General features: G+C 36.8%; 1 protein-coding gene across 1 annotated transcript in view; it reads left to right on the top strand.

The window, feature by feature from the left end:
* The window catches only part of RAB23 (RAB23, member RAS oncogene family), a 35816-nt gene extending 18395 nt beyond the window's left edge, over nucleotides 1-17421 (top strand). Inside the window, exons 4-7 of the mRNA XM_041764622.1 lie at nucleotides 7552-7708; nucleotides 9242-9324; nucleotides 10765-10857; nucleotides 14329-17421. Of these exons, the coding sequence (XP_041620556.1) occupies nucleotides 7552-7708; nucleotides 9242-9324; nucleotides 10765-10857; nucleotides 14329-14468 (473 nt within the window). The 3' untranslated portion in view covers nucleotides 14469-17421. The remainder of the gene's footprint in view (nucleotides 1-7551; nucleotides 7709-9241; nucleotides 9325-10764; nucleotides 10858-14328) is intronic.
* The last annotated feature ends 808 nt before the right edge of the window (nucleotides 17422-18229 follow it).

The raw sequence follows: 18229 nt of genomic DNA, 5'->3' as shown, positions 1-18229 counted from the left end.
AGGCATACTTATATTCTTAGAATGCTGCATTAATTGTATAGTGAGACATGTTGAAATGGCTTTGTAAAGAACAGAGCACAGATCACATTAGGAACCCTTTTGGGATCCCAAATGACTTCTCTTATACTCTTAAGAAGTCCACCGTAGACAGTAGAAACCATACTTAATACAGAAAGTTACACACAATATAAAGCATTTTCATTATACTTTTTTACTGATTTGTTTCTAAGAAAAAAAAATTTTAAGATTTTATTTATTTATTCATGAGAGACACAGAGAGAGAGAGGGAGAGACAGGCAGAGGGAGAAGCAGGCTCCATGCAGGGAGCCCAGGGTGGGACTCCACTCCACATCCCAGGATCTTGCCCTGAGCCACCCAGGGGTCCTGAAAAAAATGTTTTTGACTAACAATATATAGAAATGAGGTTATGGACTTGAGATCTGATATCTGAGATTATACTCCTAAATAGAAGGAAACATTTTTTTAAGTACTTTCTTTCACAAACATAAGTGAATATAAATTGTTGGAAATGGAGTGGCTCTGGACAAGAAGCTATTTAGAGGTTTCTGTTATGCAAAAATTAAGGAACAACAGAATTAGACTATGTACGTCCCTTAGATTTGTTTTGAAATTCTGTGAGTGTGGAATCTGTGATAGATTGGTTCATTAAATAATTTGTGTGCTTCACATTAAATAGAGTGTCAACAAAAATAATAGACTGGCATTTAAAATCCTGAATAGCAGCTATAATAGTATATAAAGCCTTGTGTTTCTGATTGGCCTGTTCTTCCTAAATTATATGCTGTGTTGTATAGACCAGTGTTTTTTAAGCTATAATGTGCACATGAATCCCCTAGAGAGCTTGTTAAAATGCAGTCTCTAATTCAGTACATCAGTGAGTGGCTCTAATATTCTCCATTTCTGCAACCTTCCAGATGACCCTGATGCTGCTGGTCCTCAGCCACACTTGTAAGTCTAGAAACTATCTTTTAGGGTCTTTCAGTGATTTGAGGACAGAATTACTCTCTACATGTTATATGTTTTGAGGAACATTTTCTGAATTGCTTTCAGAAATAGTAACCTTTTTTGAAAGGTAATATTAATTAGAAATAAATATTTGCTAATGGTGATTTATACACAAGACTTTATTCAGATCTCTGTATTTCTGATGTGTGGATAAGAGGAGTAGTTTATTAATGATTAAAAGTGATTCTTTTGTGAGTGGTTTACTGTTATCCATGATGACAAAGTAACTTCTAATGATGTGATTATTAAGAGTAGGAAGATTGAATAGTAGGAAAATAAAGGCCTTTTTAAAATACATGGTTAGAAAACAGTGGATGCTTTAAATATCAAGGGTGTGGGATATGTCCAAATGACTGCAACAGAGAAATTAAAACATTGTTAACATTTTTTTAAACTTTATTAACTTTCTTAAAGATGACTGGTACCAACACAGAACTGCAGGTCAAAGGAAGAAAAAGAAAGGATAACAGTATAGGATCATTTTTCTTTCTTTTTTTTAGGATCATTTTTCAATTAAGAATATTCATGGTAAAAAAAAAAAAAAAAAGAATATTCATGGTAGGGGACGCCTGGGTGGCTCAGCGGTTAAGCATCTGCCTTCAGCTTGGGGCATGGTCCTGGAATCCCGGGATTGACTCCCACATCGGGCTCCCTGGTTGGAGCCTGCTTCTCCCTCTGCCTGTGTCTCTGCCTCTCTCTCTCTCTCTCTCTCTCTCTCTCTCTCTCTCTGTGTGTGTCTCTCATGAATAAATAAATGAAATCTTAAAGAAAAAAAAAAAAAGAATATTCATGGTAGTTATGTTGAACAGGTCTCATGAAGTTAACCAAAATGCCACTTTTGTTTTTGTTTCTCACCATCCTTTGTTTTTATTACGCAGTAGGAGAGGGAGTTCTTTATTCACCCTTGAAGAAAACTCCCTTCAGCTCATGTCTTTTCTGATCACTTTCAAATAGTTTTTCTCAAATTTTTTAGAATTATTTCTAGTCATAAACATAATCTCAATTTGGTAATTAGACAGTCTTGTGTATTAAGCCAAACTACAGATATAATTTAGCATTAAATCTATCCTCTCTGGGGCTTTAATAGTCCAGTCAATATCAGTGGTCTGGGAAGAGAATGTTGGTTGCTTCTGTCCTCTCACTTTTCTTTAGCTTGTTAGAGATATGTCTTCCTTCTCTGCAGTCAGGCCTAGAAGGAAAGGGAATTGAGAGACAAAAGCGCTCTTCTTTTTTTTTTTTTTTTTTAAAGTAATCTCTGCCCAACATGGGGGTCAAACAAGTCCAAGATCAAGAGTCTCATGCTCTACATACTGGACCAGCCAGATGCCCCAGCATGGAGCCCACTTACAGGTGCTCTTGTCTGATGTTGGGGCCTTCTGGGAGGCCGATGTTCAAAGATGATTCTTTCTCTAGGAGATTGTCCTGGATTCCTCCAAGGTTCCCATTTTCGGTGATACTTCTTTTGGGCACATATATACTTGATTCTCGCAGTTCCTTTCCCCCCTTGCTCTCCACTCCTTTATGTTAAACTCCCATCACCCGATAAGCAGTCCTATTGGACATGAATTAAAATGACCCCATGCTAGCTTTTAGATGTGGTTTACCTCTCTCCATAGGAAATTGAAGCCATTGGCAGGAGCACAGGTATTCCCAAAGGCAGCTCTTTTCTTTTTGTCTCTTGGTCTTGGCCTTTGTTCTCACTCCCAGCCACTGCATTTTCCTCTGGCTTGAATCAAGGCACCATCAGTCCAGAGCGTCTCCCTATGGCTGGGAACATATACCAAGCTACTTAAGTAGTCTTGCTGAAGTCCTTCTAGGTTGAGATGAAAGAGGTCATAATAGCACTCTCCCCCATAGCACCCCACCTTAAAAGAGAGAAGGGGAGTGCCTGGTGGCTCACTCCATTAAGTGTGTGATTCTTGATTTTGGCTCAGGTCATGATCTCAGGGTTATGGGGTGGAGCCCCATGTTAGGCTTCATGCTCAGTGCAGAGTCCGCTTGTCCCTCTCCCTCTGCTCCCCCCCCCCCCTTGTGTGCTCTCTTCTATCTCAAATAAATAAATAAAATCTTAGAGAGAGAGAGAGAGAAGGGTTGGTGTGGGCAGCACTTTTTCTAAAGAAATCCTTTCCCCTTCTTCTCAGTTCTTAAAGAAAAAAAATTTCTCCAAGTGCTTGAGGGAGTTCCGAAGTTGTATAATGGATTTTGGTCTTTTCCTTTGTAAATTCTGCAAAGAATGATATTTCGACACATATTTGGAATCTGGTATTTGTCATCTGTTTTATTGGTACCTCAGTCAAAATTTTATATAAAGGCTCTTTAACTTTTTTTGTGGTGGGGGGAAGTTCTTAAGCAGAAAGGAACCACAATGCATCATAATTCCACAGAATATTTATCTGTATGTATGGATGATAATATTCAGTTATGGGAAATTAAATCAAGTAGTTTTGTCCATTGTTTCTCAAAATTATATCTGCAAAAATAATCTACAAAACAGGTCTTGGTACAACTTGGTGGGGCTGGTTTATTTGGTAGGTGATCCCGGGTGGAAGAACTGAGACTGGGGAAAGAAAGGAGAAAAACCTATGAAAGGTGCATTAATGAGCTAATTATTACTGTAGGCAATTGGGGAATCAATTTCTGTGAGGCACCATGTAGCCTTGCCTCAAGATGGTCCCACCAAAGTGAAGCTGAGGTTTAATACCATCTCCCATAATTCAAGTTTCTCCCTGGAGGTATCAGTTCCCCTTAGGATGGGCTAACCCAAGGGTCTTTCTGAGGCATCAGAAAAAGCCTAGATGCAGAAAAGCTAGTGTGGGACACCTGGGTGGCTTAGTTAATTAAGCATATGACTTTGGTTCAGGTCACAATCTTGGAGGTCTGGGATTGAGCCCCATGTTGGGCCCCGCACTCAGCAGTGAGTCTGTTGTTTCTCTCAAATAAATAAATAAAATCTTTAAAGAAAATTAAAGCTGAGTGCCACCTGCAGCGTATACTTTGAGGATATTAACAACAGGCAGGAACTGTCCATAGCTACAGTGATACTCAGGTATCTCTACCCGTATTCGTGTTTATTTACCTCCCTAGATTGCTTAAACATATTAATAGTACGTCTTCCTCCTTTTTAGACTGGCATTTTAGTACTTTTCCGTATTCCTTTGGTCTTTCCCCACACAGTCCTCCACTAAATAATTTTGGGGTTGTTATGGGCATACTTTTATCCATTTTTCATTTATTTTTTAAACGACATTTTGGGGCACCTGACTGGCTCAGTTTGTGGAGCATCTGACTCTTATTCTCGGGGTTGTGAGTTTGAGCCCCATAGTGGGTGTAGAGATTACTTAAAATCTTAAGAAGAAAGAAAGATTTTTTAAACAAGGGTACTTGGGTGGCTCACTCAGTTGGGCATATCTGCCTTCCACTTGGGTCATGATCCCAGGGTTCTGGGATTGAGCCCTACATTGGGCTCCCTGCTTGGTGGGGAGTTTGCTTCTCCCTCTACTTCTGTTCGTGCTCTCTCTCAAATCTTTTTTAAAAAAATATTTTTTTTAATTGTTTTTTAAAAATTTATTTATGATAGTCACGCACAGAGAGAGAGAGAGAGAGGCAGAGACATAGGCAGAGGGAGAAGCAGGCTCCATGCACCGGGAGCCCGACGTGGGATTTGATCCCGGGTCTCCAGGATCGCGCCCTGGGCCAAAGGCAGGCGCTAAACCGCTGCGCCACCCAGGGATCCCCAAAAAAGATTTTTTAAATGACATTTTGTTTTTCTTAAGCTCTCTTGCTGCCTATATCTCTGGGTTTTTTTCTTTTTTTCTTTTACACATTTTTATTAAAGTATACTTCCTGTAAGAGTCCATTGGCCCTCAGATTTAAATAACAGTTGACTGGATATAAAATTCTAGTTTTTTTTTTTTAAAGATTTTGTTTATTTATTCATGAGAGACAGGGAGAGAGAAAGAGGCAGAGACACAGGCAGAGGGAGAAACAGGCCCCATGCAGGGAGCCCAACATGGGACTCAATCCTGGGTCTCCAGGATCATGCCCCAGGCTGAAGGCAGTGCTAAACTGCTGGGCCACTGGGGCTGCCCAAAAGAACAGTTTCTTAAAGTATAATTAAATAATGTTTATTTATAGCTTAAGTAAATATTAGAGTTCAAGTAAATATAAGTTTATTTACTAGTATCCAGTGTGATCTTCTCAGTGTTGGGTTTTGGAGGGGGAGCAGGGGGACGAGGAGAGAGAGAATATTAAGTAGGCTTCATGCCTAGGGTGGAGCCCAACAAGGGGCTCAGTCTCACAACCCTGAGATCATGACCTAACCTGAAATCGAGAGTCTGACACTGAACTGACTGAGCCCACCCAGGCACCCCTCCTCAGTTTTATTTGTTCTTAAATTCCTACAAAGTGTCAGGGAGCATCTGTTTATCTGTGTTGTACACTGTCCCCAGCCCCAGTTTTGTATTAATTTAGACAGTTTTGCAATTAATACATTTTTTGGTTTAAAATCTGTTTTAGAGTGTGGAAGATTTTCCCATATGAAGTCTCTGCTTTTACAGTAATACTTAACTGCTGGTTTTTCTCTTTCATGCTCTTTTGCTTTGTACTATAGTATTCCCTTTAATGGTAATGCAGACCTTTTTTGGCCTTACAGTATCCTAAGTAGCCCAGGTATGTATGTTTTGAGTCTTAGTTGGAAACTTACACCTGAGAAATCTGGAAGGAAGGAGTAATAGTAAGAAAAGGTGCCTTGGTTCCAGGAAATTATCTTGTCCCTAGGGCGATTTACTCTTGTTATCTGCATATCTGCTTTTGTCACCATCCTATCTGCTTGATTGAACATCTAATCATTTATAAAAGACCTTTTGGGGTACGCATGCTATGTCAGTCAGAGCATGCGACTCTTGATCTCAGGTTCATGAGTTCAAGCCCCAAGTTGGACATGGAGCCTACTTTAATAAAGCCATCCCTGGCTTCTTTCAGAAGGTTGCTGCTTACTTTTAATTTACATATTATCAACCTAATGTGATAATTGAAACTTAAAATATCATTTGAGCATGGAAATTAGGCAGTTAAACAGGATAAAAATGAAATTAAACTTTTTCCTCTATTTTAAATATATATGTATTTTTAACTTTTGGCACTGATTCTTAAATTATCTTCGTTTACATCGCTGGTATTCTCCTAAAATAAAATAATTTAGATTTTTTTTTTAAAGTAAATAAAATGATGGGCACCTGGGTGGCTCAGTCAGTTAAGTATCTGCCTTGACTCAGGTCATGATCCCTGGTTCCTGGGATCGAGCCCCGTTTCTGCTTCCAGCTCCCTACTCAGCAGGGAGCCAGCTTCACCCTCTCCCTTTGCCCCTACCCCCTGCTGTGCTCTCACACACACACACACACTCTCTCTCTCTCTCTCAAATTAATAAATAAAAATCTAAAAAATAAAAAAAAATTAAAAATAAATAGAATGAGAAAATTATGATTTGTTTCCTCATAGATTTTTCCTAAATCTGCGTTAAAAGAAATTCAGAAGCAAATGATAGATATTAATAGGAAGAACTTAAAAAAAAATAGGAAGAACTTGGCAACAGTCTATCATTCATACTTAGCTTACCATTCTTTCTTGCTTTTTTTTTTTTTTTTTTTAAGATTTTATTTATTCATGAGAGACACGGAGGCAGAGACATAGGCAGAAGGAGAAGTAGGCTCCATGCAGGGAGCCCGATGTGGGACTCAGTCCTGGGTCCCAGGACCATGCCCTGGTCTGAAGGCAGTGCTAAACCACTGAGCTACCCAGGCACTGCCCATCTTTCGTGCTTTTGTAATATTCAATATATCAGTATTTCATGGTGTTCCAAAAGGAATGTGTAGTTTTTTTTTCTTCTAAGTTTTTATTTAACAATTAACAAGAATGTGTATGGTTTTGAGGATACTTTGACACTTGTGCACAATTTTGAGAACCACTGGTTCTTGGAATATGGAAATATGGTGTTTATATGTTAAAACATAAGCAGAGTCCTGGAAAGAGGGGCTCAATATTCATTTACATAAAAATTGTATTGTTACAATTTACTAATATAACATTGTATCTTTTTTTGGGGGTATATTTTTTTATTGGAGTTTGAATTTGCTAACATAGTATAACACCCAGTATTCATCCCCTCAAGTGCCCCCCTCAGTGCCCGTCACCCAGCCACCCCACCTCCCCTTCTGTAACATTGTATCTTAATTATACTTCAATTTAAAAAAATGTTTGAGGGGATCCCTGGGTGGCGCAGTGGTTTGGCCCCTGCCTTTGGCCCAGGGCGCGATCCTGGAGACCCGGGATCGAATCCCACGTCGGGCTCCCGGTGCATGGAGCCTGCTTCTCCCTCTGCCTATGTCTCTGCCTCTCTCTCTGTGTGTGACTATCATAAATAAAAAAATAAAAATAAAAATAAAATGTTTGAATAGGTAAAAATTGCCCTCATCCTGTATAGGATTGTTTCATTAATGTAAATAACATTTTTATTTTGTGACCTTACAGGAGCCCAGGCTTGTGTGCTTGTATTTTCTACCACAGACAGAGAATCTTTTGAAGCAATTTCCAGTTGGAGAGAGAAAGTAGTAGCTGAAGTTGGAGATATACCAACTGTACTTGTCCAAAACAAGATTGATCTCTTAGATGATTCTTGTATAAAGAAGTAAGATGTTCACTTTTGAGGGGGAGGTGGTAATTCTATAAAGTTAAAACTTATTTTAATTTTTGCATAGATTTAAAAATTTTAGGAAACCTTTTATAGAGACTGCCTTATAATTAAGTTTTCTGTGAGCTATTTTTTATGATTGGTTTGGGTTAAAAAAAATTAACATGAAATCATAAGTAGAGAAAATTCAAGGAATAAACTTTGAAGGCCTTTTAGAATTCCAGTCTTAGGTCTTACACTGGAAATCCAGCTCTTGATGTTGTCAAATCTAAATATAATAATGTTAATAAAAACATCCCTGGGGAAAAAAAAGTCCCTGTATGTTTTAATATCTAGAGCAAGTAGCTATCCTATGGTGATGACTTTAAATAAGTAGTTCAGATTTGTATTGTTTTGTATATTCAGAAATGCAGTTCAAATTTGTGAACTGAGCATCTAGATAATTTCTAAGTATTTGTACATTGTATTATTAACTTTTTGCTAGCTTTTAAAATCTTTGCTTGGTTTTTACCTCATTTTTTGCTATGTTCTTATATTAGTTATCTGTTGCTGTCTAACAGTTTAACCCAAAACTTAGTGCCTTCAACAAAAATTTATTTTTTCCATTTCTCTGTGTCAGGAATTTGAGAGTGGATTAATCATGTGTTTCTGGTTCAGGTTTTTCATGAAAACAAGCTGTTGTCGCAGTCAAGCTGTTACACAGGACAGTAGTCATGTAAAGCATGACTGGGGCTGGAGGATCCAATTCTAGAACGCTCACTCATTTGGCCTGTTGCCATGTGGACCTCTCCCTAGGGCTGCTTGAGTGTCGGCACAGCATGGCAGCAGCTTTCCCCAAGCAGGATTCAAAACAGAGTGAAGCAGAAGCCCTAATGTCTCTTATGACCTAATCTCAGAAGTCACATACTATCACTTCTGTGTATTGATCACACAGACTAACCTTGATTACAGTGTAGGAAGAAACTACACCAGGTTGTGAAGACCAGGAAGAAGGTGAAGAAGGGTGGGGTGGAATCATCCGGAATGATTTTAGAGCAGAGCTACTACAGTCTTATTAAAACTAAGATCAGAGTCATAATAAAACTAAAATTAGGAGTCTGCTCTCATAGACACAGTCGTTAATTTAATGACTTTGGCTTTGACAGCAAAGTAGTTTCACAGCCAGTAAGAGTAAAGTAAGGAATGCAGTGTAAGATTTTCAGAGTATGATTAAATTCAAATGTTTTTAAAAACAGAAAATTAATTTAAGTGTTATATAACAAAAAGTGATATTTAGCCATTTTAAGACTAGAGTTTAATGACCATAGAATTGACAGTATAATGGTGTTTATCCCCCAACAATACTGAAGACTAAAAATCCTGTTTAAGTACTAACAACATAACTTTCAACTAGTCTGGAAGGTCTGACACCCACCCCCCTAAGCTGTATTCAGTAAATGTAATAAAAATTATTTTTTAAAACAAGCTATCAGAAGGTATCTTTATAAGTGCTTTTTTTTTTTTTTTTTTTTTTTTTTAATCGATACATAGTGAGGAAGCCGAGGCACTGGCAAAAAAGTTAAAGCTAAGATTCTACAGAACATCAGTGAAAGAAGATCTAAATGTGACTGAAGGTAAACTGCCTTTAAAAAAAAATTAATAGAGATCCCTGGGTGGCTCAGCAGTTTAGCGCCTGCCTTCGGCCCAGGGCGTGATTCTGGAGTCCCGGGATGAAGTCCCACATCAGGCTCCCTGCATGGAGCCTGCTTCTCCCTCTGCCTGTGTCTCTGCCTCTCTTTCTGTGTCTCTCATGAATAAATAAATAAAATCTTAAAAAAATAGCAAGAAGTTTGTTTTATTCTTCTTACATTTTTTTCTGTTGTGGTTTCTAGAAGTCATATATGTAATAACAGGATTTTCTTGTCACCTATCATTAAGTAAAATTTAAAAGCATGATGTTTCTTAGAGTCCTTAACTAATTACTAATGACTCTGAATACTTATTACTCTCTGTTGCCAAACTTTGGTGGGTTTTGTTTTGTTTTTTATCTTTAAAAATATAGCTGTAAATATTTGAGTGTGTATGCATGTATGTGTTTTTCATGGATACCTTTTTAAATTACTGAATTGTTTGATAACTCCACTATAGTGGATGTTCCATTAGGCGGTTATAATGACCTTAATTTGTTGTTATGTGTGTGTTTTTTAAAGATTTATTAATTTACTTGAGAGGTGAGGGAGGAGAGGCAGAGGGAGAGAATTCTCAAGCAGACTCCCCAGTGAGTACAGAGCCCAACATGGGGCTCATTCCCACGACCCATGAAATAATGACCTCAGCCAAAACCAAGAGATCAGCGCCCAACCAGCTGAGCTACTCAGGCTCCCCTGGTTGTTTTTTGTTTTTGTTTTTTTTTAAGTAATCCCCCAACGTGGGACTGGAACTTATGACCCTGAGGTCAAGAGTCCCGTGCTCTACTGACTTAGCCAGCCAGGCACCCCTGACCTTAATTTGTTTAGTAATATTTCCCAGTTTAAGAAAGTGAGAGTAGAGAAAGATGATTATTTTTCTCATTCCAGAACTGCTACTTATATTGTTAGATTGCAACTTGATTGTTGCTCAAGTGTCTTCTAGATAGTTTTTTCACCTAAAGAAAGGAGGAGATATGTTTTCAAGACTGAGTTAATGTGGTATTGCTGATTGTTGATCCCTATTCAAGTATCTAAAACTAATGACTACTAAGTATTATTTCATTTCTTTACTAATAAAATGCCATATATATTTATAATTACTATTGTACTTAGGCATTGCTCAAATAATTCTTTTTTTGAATGCTCAAGTAATTTTTAAAAGTTGAGTTTTTTCAACTAGATTGTATACTTCCAATTTAATTTTAAATGGAAAGGAAGTAAGGATTCATCCTTTTAGTAAGGATGAATGTAAGAATACAAATATTTCAAAATAAATAAATGTCATTAGCAAGTATACAATATTATAGTGAGTGATATGAAACAACAGATTTTACATGCATAAATTATGCTGACCTGGTAAGATTTTTGCTTTTGCTTTTATTCTAGTTTTTAAATATTTGGCTGAAAAATACCTTCAAAAACTCAAACAGCAAATAGCTGAGGATCCAGAATTAATGCATTCAAGTAGTAACAAAATTGGTAAGTACCCAAGAAATTTCAGTCCCATGTTTACCTGCTAAATTTATTTTCCATTCATTATTACCATATTTACTATTTTTTAATTTTTAACCATCTTTTTATTGTGTGGGTTCTTTTTTTTTTTTTTTAAATAAGCTCCATGCCCAACTTGGAGCCCAGTGCAAGGCTTGAACTCACAACCCTAAGATCAAGACCTGAGCTGAGATCAAGAATCGTATGCTTAACTGATTGAGCTACCCAGGCACCCCATATTTACTATTTCTTTTAAAAATTTATTTATTTATTTTAGAGAAAGAGAGGGCAGTCGGGGGAAGGGTAGAGGGAGAGAGAGAGAGACAAGCAGACTCCACACTGAGTGCAGAGCCTGATGGGGGTTTAGTCAGGACCCCAAGATCATGACCTGAGCCAATATTGAGATGCTTAAACAACTGAACCACTCAGGTGCCCCTGCTATTTTTTAATATAATATGTTCATTTCTTTTTTTTAGAGAGAGATTTTATTTATTTTATTTATTTATTTATTTATGAGAGACACAGAGGCAGAGACACAGGCAGAGGGAGAAGCAGGCTCCTCGCAAGGAGCTGGATGCAGGACTCGATTCCGGATCCCTGGATCAGGCCCTGAGCCAAAGGGAGACGCTCAATCACTGAGCCACCCAGGCGTCCCAATATGTTCATTTCTTTAAGAAATGTGATTAGAAAGTATTAGATTAGCAATTGTTAAACTTAGTATCAACTCTCATATTAAAAGGTATATTGAGTTAAAAGAATTTTTTTAACTCTTGAATTTTCTATGTATTAAGAGAGCAGAGATAAAGATTTTATAAAGGTCTGTCCTATGTATAAATGGGCTCTTAACACTTGTTCTTTTTTTTTTTTTTTTAAGATTTTATTTATTTATTCATGAGAGACACAGAGAGAGAGAGGCAGAGAGACAGGCAGAGGGAGAAGCAGGCTCCATGCAGGGAGCCTGATGTGGGACTCGATCTTGGGACTCCAGGATCACGCCCTGAGCTAAGGGCAGGCACTAAACCGCTGAGCCATCCAGGGATCCCCAACACTTGTTCTTCTGACACTATACTTGTACTATTTCCAGACACTTTACTGATTTTTTTTTTTTTTTTGTAATGCTAACTGCCTACAAAGTTTAACATTTCCTAAAGAATAAGTATGTTGTCTTCTCTATAACAGTAACTGGACTGACTATGTCATGTTTTTTGCTATGGCTACCAGGAAGTTGAGAACCAAATTTTCTGTTACTAAAGCTTCTGTGTAGTCTCTTAGGGACTCCATATCTGTATTTTGACACACACACCCGCCCCCATACATGTACTCACATTATTTTCTTGACCTGTTTTAACTTCTTTTCCCCCTTGGTTCTTGCTTCTTTTTGTTGTTATTTTGCCATTTTTATTGAATATGTTCTTACTGTCAGACACCTCAAATGCTTTGTGAAACAAAATAGGGCAGTTGTAATAAGCTTCTGTCTGGCCTGGTCTTCTGAGCTCCATTCTTGTCTCTTCCAGTTTCCTGAGTGAAGCCCTTTGATAGATTTGTATTATGGAGAATATTAAATGCAGCTCTCTTCATCCTGAGATCTAAAGACAATATCATCTATCCTGTATGGCCTTAAGCCCCACTCATATATGTACCCGTTTTCCAGTTCTGCCAGAGGTCTTGCTGTATCTTAAACATTCTAACACTGTCTTCTTCATTGTTGCTTATTTTGGTTCTTTCATCAAGAATGACTTCTTTCAGGATGCCTGGGTGGCTCAGTGGTTGAGCATCTGCCTTTGGCTCAGGGCGTGATCCCGGAATCCCCGGGATCGAGTCCCACATTGGGCTCCCTGCATGGAGCCTGCTTTTCCCTCTGCCTATGTCTCTGCATCTCTCTCTCTAGGTCTCTCATGAATAAATAAATAAAATCTTTATAAATAATAGATAAATAGATTAGATAGATAGATAGATAGATAGATAGATAGATAGATAGATAGAATGACCTCTTTCCCATCCCTGTCAAAGAACTATTCATTCCTCAAGGACTGTCTAGAAAGCTTTCTCTGCTCGCTGTATATCTAGCTAAAGCCATGACTGCTATGCTTTTCTTCTAAATGAAGAGAGATCTAAGTCCAATACATTGCCAGTTGTCCAGTTCTACCTTTTTTATTAGTCTGTCCTTTCTTATATATTAGATATAATTGGTCCTTCCTTGGAACCATCTGTGGGATCTTGGATCCCTTTTATGACACTTAAGGAAGAGTAGCTAAAGCATTACTTACCTGCATACTACCTCACCTCACTTATTAGATTGTAAACTTCTTGTGGGCAGGAATAGTCATCTTTGTATTGCTGATAGTGTCTCTGGCACAGACTTGTGTATCATGGAGGATAAGTTGTTTATTTATTTATTTATTTATGATAAATTGTTTATAAACTAGAGATTATAGTGTAAGAGCAGCACAGTTTAAAATGGGAACTATAGGGATCCCTGGGTGGCGCAGCGGTTTGGCGCCTGCCTTTGGCCCAGGGCGTGATCCTGGAGACCCGGGATCGAATCCCACGTCGGGCTCCCGGTGCATGGAGCCTGCTTCTCCCTCTGCCTGTCTCTCTCTCTCTCTCTCTCTCTATCATAAATAAATAAAAAAAAATTTAAAAAAAAAAAAAAAATAAATAAATAAATAAATAAAATGGGAACTATAGTAGTTAAAAGTTTTCATTTAGTTCATCCTTTAATTTACTTACCACTTTAATTATTTGTAGACCATTTCGTTGTTGTTTTACCCTAGATAGGAAAATCCCGCATTACTACAGCTTTTACATATGCAATGTTTTTATTAACATAAAATCTCACAAATACTGTTGTGAGCTACAAATCTGGTATTCTTGAGGAAATTATATGATGTAAAAGATAATAAGTGAAATTATTAAAATTATCATACTTGCTGATAGCAAATTCAGAAATAGATTGTTAGTGAAAAGATGCAGAACTGTGTATACATTAATCATCAGTTTGGTAATTAAGAGAGAAAAAAATGCATTTGCATTTTTGCTTAAATATGCATAAAATATCTGTGGAAGGAAACAGGAAAAGTGAAAAACATTCATGCTTTAGGGAAGGTAAACTGGTGATTTGGAAGGGAGACTTTACTGTGTAATCCCTTTTGTACCCTTTGAATTTTGACAAACGATATATATTGGCTATTAAAAATAAACGTGGAGCACTTAGGTGGCTTAGTTGGTAGAACATACAACTCCATCTCAGGGTCATGAGTTCGAGCCCAGTGTTTACTTAAAAAGGAGGGGTAGAGTTTACTTAAAAAAAACTTATAAAATAAATGAAATGAAAACAAAAGATTAAAGTTGTAAATACTGAAAATATTACTGATTTACTAAGATGCTGGATACACAGTGTACAATTGGTAACCCTGAACTATATCAGTATCACTCTCTCTGTTTTTCCTCAATTTACAGGTGTCTTTAATACATCAACTGGAAGTCACTTGGGTCAAAATTCAAGTACCCTTAATGGTGGAGATGTCATCAATCTTCGACCCAACAAACAGAGGACCAAGAAAAATAGAAATCCTTTTAGCAGCTGTAGCATACCCTAAAATGTTTTAGGGAGGAAAAAAAAATTGAGTTATATTGTGCAATTCAGTAAGAAATGCATCCAGCTGTCATGGTATGTTACAAGTTTTTTTTTTGTTTTTTTGTTTTTTTTTTAAGCAGACTTTGCACCTAATGGCTCTGTGAAAGTTGACAGACTTAAATATTGTTCTGCAGTGCTTTTCAGGTGGAGTGAGATCTTTGGTGGAAAGATTACTGCCTTGTGGACTTGTTTTAATTTTTTTTTTTACATCAGACGAAGCTTCTCCTGTTTTTGAAGGAATGCTGTAAAAAATGTCAAAAACAGGTTTTGCTGAATTTTAAGTGCTGGAAAACATAAATGGAATGCCCCAAATATATCGGTACAGATTTTAATATTATTGACCAAGGAGAGATAGCAAGCATTGTATTTCTGAAATTGGTCATATAGCTTTTTTGGAAAGTAGTATTGAATCCAAATACTTACAAAAAAAAATAATATTGAAAGGTAAACCCTAAATCTTGCCAGATTGCATTAGTGTATATTTTGGCAATGTTACTTGTGCAATATCTGTATAACGTAGAATATGGAGGTTTGTATGCAGATATCTGGTACTGAAGTATACTGAAGGTATATTCAGTACATAAGGAAAGAGAATCTAATTCATTCATTCCTAAAATTATTTACACATTGTGTGTATGTTAAAAGTTTTTATTTTCAAATAAGAAATTCCAGACATATATTTTGCAAAACAAGCTCAGATTTTAAAAGTGCTTTGTGCCAAAAATATCATACCTAATTTTTACAGTGCTTTACTATCAGAATTTATATTGTTTATGTCTTTTAAAAGCAGTTTTCCTCTCTGTCAGGGTAGATAAAAGAGGAGTAGAAATGTTCAATGCTAGAGTGTTTCCCAGGTGAGACTTGCTGCAAAATCTTTCTCACATGTCCATCTATAAGCATGAGGAGCTCGTGCTGGCCAAGCCCTTATGATGTCCGGCACCCCTGCAGTTATCCCGTGGGTCCTGTGAAATGCAGTGGTGCATCTAGCGCCTTTTTCTGCTGAAAATGCAGTTTTGAACTTTTAAGGTTATGCTATCAATTTTTTAAATGCAGAAAAGATGATCTTTTGTCTTCATCTGCATGATAGATTTTATAAGGCCCTGCAACTCTAAAGCATCTTTTCGTTTACACATTTTTGTATGGTATTTTAAGATTATCACTTAAAAGTTTCTATAAACTTCGGTTTGTATAGCACTTTCTCAAGGGCTCTGTCAGCACCACATGCAGAATAATTTCTTTTAAGAACTGATTTTCACAGTAATCACATGGCAGAGCATAAATATGGTGACTTGGGACAGTAGTTTTCCAACTAAGAATTGCGTGAACTCTGTTAAAAAACGATTATTGTTCATCAATGACTTTGTTTTTAACCCCTCCCTATATACCTGGTTTTTGCAGGATTTCAAGACATGTAACTTTTCCTGGAAAATGTGTCATAAATTCATTTTTCATTATTTGAACAAATGCATAATGTTGTATGTATTTCTTCTGTATGTTCTGTCTCTCTTTAAGTCTTAAATCTGCACCATCCTCTTCCCTTTGTCCAGATTAACATTGAAAAGAATAGGATTTTCTGGGGTATGTCCTTTCTAAGGGGTCAAGAGTGAATGTTTGCTTTTCATAGTATGATAATAATCTGGTATTATCTATTTTAAAGTAATATAAAATGTTAATTTTTATGTCACCAAGTTGACTCCACTCCCATTGCTGGCAGTGGGATAGGTGTTGGGGGAAAAAATTCCATTCCTTTTTTTTTTTTTTTTAATTTTTATTTATTAATGATAGTCACACAGAGAGAGAGAGGGAGAGAGAGGCAGAGACATAGGCAGAGTGAGAAGCAGGCTCCGTGCACCGGGAGCCCGACGTGGGATTCGATCCCGGGTCTCCAGGATCGGGCCCTGGGCCAAAGGCAGCCGCCAAACCGCTGTGCCACCCAGGGATCCCAAAAATTCCATTCCTAACAATGGGTATCTGTTAATGATTCCTTTTTCCTTTTCTACTCTCTTAGAATACAGTCTCTTTAATTTTTTCACAAAACATATTTTGCAGCAAAAAGTTTTGTGGTCTTTAGTAGCAAAAAAAAAAAAAATCCTGTTATGTAATATGTTGTAGTTCTATTTCATATTAATTAAATATGTGGGGGAAGAGATTGCCACTTTTCTATATAAAAAAGATAATCTCTCATGGTGGTTGAAGTTTCCTGATAGTTGTAATATAATTTTATGTGTTTAGTTTTGTCCTTTTTTCTTATAAGAACTGAGAGAGAGAGCTTTGTTACACATTTGAATTTTTATTTGCACTTGTGTATTTTCCACTTATGATTATTCATTTTAAATCACTAAGTAGGTCTGAAAATCAGTTAAATACTTTCTCAATTTAATTCTAAAACCTAAGTCTAACCCCACCCCCAGCAGCTGGCTCAGCAGTTTAGCGACACCTTCACTGCCTGTGTCTCTGCCTCTCTCTCTCTGTGTCTCTCATGAATAAATAAATAAAATCTTAATCCCCCCACAAGTACCTTAATTCTTCTAAATCACTTTACTGTTAATTTGTAATGAACTACGGACACTAAAGAAAACACTGGCTAAGACTCCAGGATGTTGTTTGTACATGTACTTTTTTTACCTGGTTGCTGGTTTCTAGTATACAGACAGAGAGCTGTGTGATGACTGCCATATTGCAGAGCCCCCAGTTCTCCTTTCCTCTCTGTCAGCCTTACAAATTAGATAGCTTACCGAATAGCCCTTATATTAAGGCAATATACAGTTGAACCTTGGACAATGCCAGTTTGAACTATGTGGGTCCACTTTCATGCGGATTTTTTACAGGACTATAAATGTATTTTTTATTCCTTATGGTTGTCTTAATAACATTTTCTTTTCTCCTGGCTTACTTTATAAGAATACAGTATGGAATACGCACAACATACAGAATATTTGTTAATAGACAGCTTATGTTATCAGTAGGGCTTAGCAGTTAAGTGTTAAGGGAGTCAAAAGTTATACTTGGATTTTTCACAGTGCGGGGGTTGGTGCCTCTTATCCCGGTGTTGTTCAAGGATCAACTGTATTTCTATTGTTATTAGTGCCATAAGATGAAATCCATTGCCATTAATTTAGTACTTACTATCAGGTGGGAACTATACAAAGTACCTTGCAAACAATAATTTAATCTTTACAGCAATTCTATGGAGTATTATTATTCCTTCCCTTTTTTCAAAGGAGGAGGAGAATGAAGATCTAAGTTTGTCAGAGTCACATATTCGATAGCAACAAAGCCATTTTCTATCCTATTTTGTAACTATTATGTTTATATTACCCAGACATAAAAAGATGTGCTATCTTCCATTATACTTTATGGTCTAATATTTATGAATGGATTTGATACTGCTTTATATATGCAGTTATATTTTATGGAGGAATTACTACTGCTAGGAACATTTTCAGCGTATAAATGTCCTAACATAATATTGATTTCGTATTTGATGCATTTGTCTTAAAAAGAGAATTAAAATAATAAAGTAACTATTTTTCGATCAAAAGTCTAATTTCTCATCTGAAATTATGGGGAGGGACGTATCCTAAAAGACTGATTTAATAATATTTTAGTATAGATTTGATAGTTTCATCAAAAAAATTTAAATAATTAGAAATATGAAGAAAACCTTTTGAATTGGGATTATGTACTTAGTTAAAAAAAAAAAAAAAGAAGTTAACCACTCCC

The sequence above is a fragment of the Vulpes lagopus genome, chromosome 1 (genome assembly GCF_018345385.1).
Source record: "Vulpes lagopus strain Blue_001 chromosome 1, ASM1834538v1, whole genome shotgun sequence".
In the NCBI taxonomy this organism is placed as follows: Eukaryota; Metazoa; Chordata; class Mammalia; order Carnivora; family Canidae; genus Vulpes; species Vulpes lagopus.
The sequence above is the reverse complement of the archived record's forward strand: the minus strand, read 5'-3'. Positions and strand labels throughout refer to the sequence as shown.